Source organism: Arachis duranensis, chromosome 9, assembly GCF_000817695.3.
Source record: "Arachis duranensis cultivar V14167 chromosome 9, aradu.V14167.gnm2.J7QH, whole genome shotgun sequence".
Classification (NCBI taxonomy): Eukaryota; Viridiplantae; Streptophyta; class Magnoliopsida; order Fabales; family Fabaceae; genus Arachis; species Arachis duranensis.
The window spans coordinates 19,868,697-19,876,250 of record NC_029780.3 but is presented as its reverse complement, the minus strand read 5'-3'; the positions used below and the strand labels follow the sequence as shown (position 1 = coordinate 19,876,250).

Here is a 7,554-nt window from a genome sequence, read left to right as displayed (position 1 = left end):
ATATAAAGAAGCTTCAAATACAAAAGAAGAAAGAAGGGAAGACCCATGTAGTAGAAAATAGAGTTAATAGTCACATGAGTTTCAATTCACCAAATCCTCCATATACACTAGCTCAAGCTCCAAAGCATTACACCTAAATGATGCATTATTCTAATCTTCCCATACTTCTACCTCAAAGGCCACCATTTATGCCACTTCAATATGCTTGGTTTTGGAATCAAAGTCTCGATAACAACCAAAGAAAGGTTTCAAATAATCTTAAAAAGAAACCTGAACAGTTTGACTTAATTCCCATGATTTGTTTTGAGATACTCCCACAATCAATTCAAAATTCATTGGTGGTTCTAATAACACTTCTTATAAGGTAGATTTATGATGGATAATTGAAAAGAAAAGAAAGTATAATAATAAGTAAAAGCGTGTCATAGACCAAAAACTGTGCTGATAACGATGAATTTGACCGCTAAGTTAAATTCATCTATATAAACCTTATTACTAGCTTTTGTTGATTTATTTAGCCTTGGTAAAATATTCTAGATATGATTTGGAGCCAGGATAGTCTCCGCTACTAATTTTTCAGTTTTCTGTTGTTTAAACCGATACGGTTTAAAAACAGTAATCTTACGGTTTAATTATTAAACTATATTCTTCTTTCTTTAACAATTTGGCCATAACATCAAGGAGTTATCTTCAATCAAAATTCATGAAGTCTCTAGGAAGATTAGCTAGAGAAAAATAAAGAACCAAAAAATTAAATCAAACTTGAACCAAACTAAACCAACTCCACTCTTTCAAAATCAAACCAATTTTTTTTATGAAGCCACAATTTTCTCTTCTCCACATTTTTATCATTACACCTCATCAATCTTATTCTCATCAAATATGATAAAAATTTTTTAAAAAAATTACAGTTAAACTTTACTTGCTAAGTTAGAATTTTTCTATAAATTTCTAACAGCGAGACTCAGTAATTAAAAAATACCGTAATAACTAATTATTTTGTAGAATAATTATTATCTTAAACTTAAGACCAAATTTCTTAATCAATTACAATATCTTTAATTATTCATTTGATGAATTAATTAAAGAAAAGTATAAATATATCATTAGAATTAGTTATTTTGCAATGGTAATTCTTGATAAGAGGACTCCCAATTATCATAAACTTTTTCAACGGCACATTGTTTTGCAAGCTAGGCTTTCCGATAAGTGGGTGTGTAATTGAAATGGTTCTGAATTTCTGTAATTACAAGCTTAACTTTCATTGACAGGTCAGCTGTTATCACAGGCTTTACGTATGCAGCCATTATTCCTGAATCAAGTTTAGAGTGGTCTTGGGACAACCTAGATTGTATACAACTGTGAGGTCCATTGTAATTTCTAACTTTCCAAAAGAACTTATTTTTTCTGTATGATACCCTAATGATCTATTAGTAAGATTGTCCGAACTGTTGACACCTACAATAATAAGTAGTTGGGGATGACTCTTTCACAATATAATATACCGATCTTTTTATACTGTACGCCTTAAGTCTTGCAATCACAACTTCTTTATTCACAAACATCTCACTAAAAACTAATTCATCATCATTCACAATGAAATGATCAATGTTCAAACCCTCGAGATACTCAGACGCACGTATAATGTCAAGGTCTAGTACACACATAAATATTAGACAGTCATATTGATATTTAGTATTAGGCAATGTGAAATTTGATACTTCTTTATCATCGTTATTCTCGTTTTCTCCGTCATTATGAAACCACTCATTTTGACATCTTCGTGTGAGACATAATCGTCAGACTCATCATCATTTTCAAAATCCAATCCTACTCCTTCAAATTCATGATGCTCAAACTCTTCATACATCTTCGTTAACAAAACAAGAAAGTTAATAATAATAATAAGATTATATTACAACAGTATATCTTAAATTTTATTATTAACAGGATATGTTTCTAATGAACAGGATCTTCAATACGAAGCAAATATAGAGCATATACTTTGTATCCAATAATAATAATAATAATAATAATAATAATAATAATAATAATAATAATTTAAACACTAACAATATTAATAAAAGATATGTCTTACCAAGTAAGAATTGCTTTTACCTCCACTTACATCTTCAAAATCAATATACAACTCAAGTGTAAAAAAATTTGTTTGAAAACCACTAAAATTACGGAACATTGTTCGCACATCATCGTCTCTATTTATCATAATTTCTCGAAAACTTATATTTCCATTGTTAAAACAGAATGGAAGTTTAAATCATATATTGACTACTCTTCTTGACTACTCTTCTTTCAATATTTAAGTACTAGCAAATTAACATTTTTAATGCTTAAGATTGGATTTTTGCATCTAAAAATTATTTTTATCATCACAACTTATAACAACCCCATTAAAATATATTATTTATAGCCAAAAATTAATATATTATAATTTATAATTTATTATTTAAAATTTTTAAATTTTTTATAAAATATATCAATTAATATTAATATTGTATAAAAGTTGATCTATCATTCTATCACCTGTGTTATCAATGATAAATAATTCAATTTAAGATGTTACAGTAAAAAAAAAAAGTCTATTAGCATGCATACATAAAATAGATTAGGTGTTAATTCACACACGTTACTAACAATAATTATTTAATATTTTTTCTTATGAAGGATGTAGTGTTCTTTGTAAATTGGGATAAAATGAAACACTGGTATCTTTTATGTTGTGTTTCATGGAAAAATGAATTGCAGTAAAACGCTACACAGTGTATGTCAAGTTCTTTGAATTAAATCTAGCACTTTCGAAACATCACATTGATGTAATACTTTTTAAAAATTTTTATTGTTGTTAACAATTTTTCTTTTCTTTTATTTTTGTAAATGGTCCAGCATACTGATGTTATTAGAGTTTTAAAAGTGTATATTAGAATAAAATAATACAAAATGTTATGTCTGTATAAAGTATAAACCTTTAAATTAGTATAATATATTTTGTATATATATATTATTTAATTTATTTTTAATGTTATTTTATATTTTAATATATATTTTATATAAGTGATTGATTTTAATTTTTAATATACTCGTAATATGACTAAAAACAATGATGATAGAAAATTAGAATTTAGAAAAAAAATGAGTATATATATATGTGCACAGAAAATTAGGATTGAATGATTATAATCGAAAATTAGGATTTGCACGCAAAACTTAAGTTTGATGAGAAAAAATTAAACCATAAATTTAATTATTGATAATAGCAAAAATATTTTTAATAAAAAATTAAAAAAATAAATAAATCATATTTTTAATACAAACATCTAGCCGCTAATTTTTTTGGATATTGTAAAGTAAATGATGTAATAAGGGTATGTTAGGTGTCTAAAATAAAATTAGCTTATTTTTAAAAAAAAAAATATTATTTAATAGAAACACCCAAACAAGCACGTAGTATAAGAAGTTTGTTCCATCTCCTATGATATCGTTGTCGATGCTAGACTATGTTGTTTCGAACAAAGCTACCAACTAATGCTAATACTATTGTTTCCATAATTACTCCACAACACTCCTTTCCCATTCCCATTACTACACCCTCCTTCTTCCGTCATCTCAATTCTCCCTCCAATCTTCTTCAAGCAAGAAAACTCCATGCTCTTCTTCTTGTCTTTGGCTTCTTCCACCCAAACATACCCCCACATAACAACTCTTTTGCTTCTCAAATCATCAATGCTTATGTTCACTTCTCTCACATCAAACATGCGTACCTCGTCTTTTCTGAACTGCCCCACAAGACCAATGTTGCTTGGAATGCGATGCTTCGGGCCATGCTTTGTGTTGGTCACTACACACAAGCCATTGAGCTCTATAACTCCATGCTCAAGCAAGGGGTGAAACCTGATAACTACACCTACCCAATTGTTCTCAAGGCATGTTCTTCCTTGCGTGCAATTGAATATGGAAGATGGGTTCGAGAGACAATCATATACAACGAGGTGAAGCGTAATATAAGGCCTAATGCTTATGTATTGTGTTCTATGATCAATATGTTTGCTAAGTGTGGCAGCTTGGGAGACGCACGTAAGGTGTTTGATGAAATGCTGGAAAAAGACTTGGCTTCTTGGACTGCCATGATATGTGGGGCGGTGTGGAATGGTGAGTTGGTTGAAGCGGTTTTGCTTTTTAGGACGATGAGATTGGATAGTTTGAAGCCTGATTCGGTGATTGTAGCATCTCTCTTACCGGTATGCAGCAAATTGGAGGATGCCGAATTGGGAATGTCACTGCAAGGATGTGCTGTGAGGAGTGGCTTTGACAGTGATTTATATGTTTCCAATGCTCTCATTGACATGTACTGCAAATGCGGTGATCCATTTGAGGCCCGTTTTTTATTCGACAACATGGTTTGTAGGGATAGGGTTTCTTGGAGTACCTTGATTGCAGGGTACTCACAGAATTTCTTATACCGAGAGAGCTATGAACTGCTTCATAGAATGGTAAATATAGGGCTGAAAGCAAATGAAATTGTTGTCTCAAGTGTTCTTCCTGCATTAGGAAAACTCAGATTGTTGAAACAGGGGAAGGAGATACATAACTATGTTCTTAAAGAAGGGCTTGTATTGGATCCAATAGTGGTAAGCACATTGATTGATATGTACTCTAATTGTGGCTCCATTAAGGAAGCAGAAACAACATTTGAATACATGTCAGATAAGGATATTATGCTGTGGAATACGATGATTGCGGGATATAACTTAGACGGCAATTTTGACTTGGCACTTTCTACCTTCAGACAAATTTGGGGAACTCAACATAGGCCTAATTCCATTACTTTGGTAAGTGTTCTTCCTGTGTGTACCAAATTGGGAGCTCTTAGGCAGGGAAAGGAGATCCATGGTTATGCAACCAAAAGTAATCTAATATTAAAGACTAACGTTGGAAATTCTTTGATAGATATGTATGGCAAATGTGGATTTCTTGATCTTGGAGTAAAGGTCTTCAACCAGATGATGGTAAAGAATGTTGTAACATATAACACCATAATCTCTACTTATGGAGCTCATGGATTAGGAGGAAAGGGTTTGGCATTTTATGATCAGATGAAGATTGCGGGAATTAGACCGAATAAAGTCACGTTTATCGCACTATTATCCGCTTGTAGCCATGCAGGTCTAGTTGAAAAAGCTTGGCAGTTGTATAATTCCATGATTCTTGATTATGCTATTGAGCCGGATATGGAGCACTACTCTTGTATGGTGGATCTTCTTGGTAAAACCGGAGACATTGATGGCGCATACAAGTTCATAACAACGATGCCTGTGACTCCCGATACCAATGTTTTGGGAAGCTTACTTGGCGCTTGTCGAATTCACAACAAAGTAGAGCTGGCCGAGATCCTAGCTGAACATATCTTTCAATTGCATGCTGAAGATCCTGGCCATTATGTGCTTCTTTCAAATTTATATGCGTCTGGGGAACAATGGAAAAACATGTCAAAGGTGAGAAGCATGATGAAGGATAAAGGACTGGAGAAAAAACCAGCAAGTAGTTGGATTCAGATTGGGCACAAAATCCATGTTTTTCATGCTACAAGTAAATTTCATCCAGAGTTTGCAAAGATTGAAGAGATTTTGGATAGTTTAGTTTCGGTGATGAAAGGTGAAGATTGTTTGCCTGAAGAGCCCGAGGATTTATTCCCATGTCGATGATCAACCTCTTGTGTGAAACGAAATTCTTGCATACTACATTCATCCAAAATTTACTATCTAGTTTGGAAGGTTTTTTTTTTTCCCTTCATATAACTCAGATACTTTCTCCGTTTCTCATTGCTGCTGAGTTGGATGAGAGGGGAAGGGGAGAGGAGAGTATTGAAAACGAAGAGATAAACCTAAAAGTAATCCTCGAGATTGGTCTTTTACGATAAATAATTCTTGAGATTTTATCTGTACTAGTTACATTTTTTAGATTGACAAAAGTATATTATGTTAGTCTCTTAGTCGTTTTATATCAAGTGACTTATCACACCATAATAGACTATGATGATATACTTTTGTCAATCTAAAAAATGTAATTGATGCAATTGAAATGTTGGAAACTATTTTTTTACATACAATCAAGTTTAGAGACCATCTTAAAATTTAACTCAAAAAAATAAAAGTAAAGTTTAAAGTTGCAAATTTGTCATAGTCCAAAACTAAAAACACAAAAAAAAAACCGCTTTTTAATTTTTAATTTTCAAACACTTACAAACTGGAAAACAAAAATGAATAACCAAACATTGATTTCTATAACATTTTGAGAAAACTAAACGAAACAAATCTTAATTATATTTGCTCGCTTTATTAGTAGTGTATCGTAGCAGGTTATATTTGATTTAAAAGTTACATGCAGTACGTATAGGTTTTTCTAAAGAAAAAGAGTTCCCATAAATTGAAGCGGTAATAAGAACATAAAACCATGGAATGTCTATGACTTAACAAACATAAATAAGTGTTAAGAAAAAGAAATAGATATTCACTATCTAAAGAAATAAACATGAAAAGTATTAAAAATAAATAGAATTATACTATTTTCATAATCCATATATATTTTTATGACTTATAATGGATGTTTTACTTTTCAATCATGCTACATAAATAAAAAAAAGATAAAGTATTATTTTAATTTTCAACGTTTGAAACAAATTTTAATTTGGTCTCTAATATTTTAAATAATCTATTTATGTCCCAAAAAATTTTAAATAGGTTTAATATTATCCTATCGTTAAATTTGACTTGGATAATTAAATAACCAAATTCTTTTAATTATGTTCACAAATTTAGATACACTTCCACTCTCAATTATTTTTTTAAATAATTTAATATAAATGGTCATAGAATTAAAAAATTTTTAGAACTTTAAATAAGTAGTATCAGAGTCATCTATGTTTAAATCATCAAACAATAATAATAATTAAAAAAAAAGAAAAAAAATAGAAAAGGCATTGTCTTTGATCTCTAAATGAAAGGCCTTTGCCTTTATTGGTAACTTGTTTCTTAAAATCAATAAATAGGTTTCCTAAGAAGATAATGACATTAGATTTATATCTTTGATTTATGAAAGGCTAATTGACATAAAATGTAAACCTTTTGATAAGGATTTATATATATTTTTTGTGCTCTCTTTTGCAATACTGTTGTTGTGCATGATATAAATGAAATAAAAAATAGTTATTAAAAAAAACAACTTTTAATTTCCTTCGTGGATTTGATTTTTTTTTTTTTTTTACAGAAAATTTTTTCCGGTGTATATATAAAAGCTTGATTTGTTCTCAAGATTTTGTAAAGAATAATTTTGATTAACATAGATAGGACTTCTTAATTTTGTTGCCTCGTATTATGTGAATAAGGATTTTTATGATTAGAGCAACTTTATATATATTTGTGGGTTCTTTTTTAACAAATTACTTTCACATGTTTTATATGGATTCAATTATAATGATTAGTTTTTATTTTAGTGGATCAAGAATTATTAGGCATTTGAATTTGTTGCATACTTACGACT

General features: G+C 30.0%; 1 protein-coding gene across 1 annotated transcript; it reads left to right on the top strand.

The window, feature by feature from the left end:
- Window positions 1–3,827: 3,827 nt before the first annotated feature.
- LOC107465032 (pentatricopeptide repeat-containing protein DOT4, chloroplastic-like) lies at window positions 3,828–5,720 on the top strand. Its single transcript, XM_016084004.1, has one exon. The coding sequence runs from the start codon at window positions 3,828–3,830 to the stop codon at window positions 5,718–5,720; it is 1,893 nt and encodes a 630-aa protein (XP_015939490.1).
- The last annotated feature ends 1,834 nt before the right edge of the window (window positions 5,721–7,554 follow it).

Bases quoted from the DNA above. Each gene is read 5' to 3' on its own strand.
- LOC107465032 (XM_016084004.1), top strand. From the start codon at position 3,828: ATGCTTCGGGCCATGCTTTGTGTTGGTCACTACACACAAGCCATTGAG.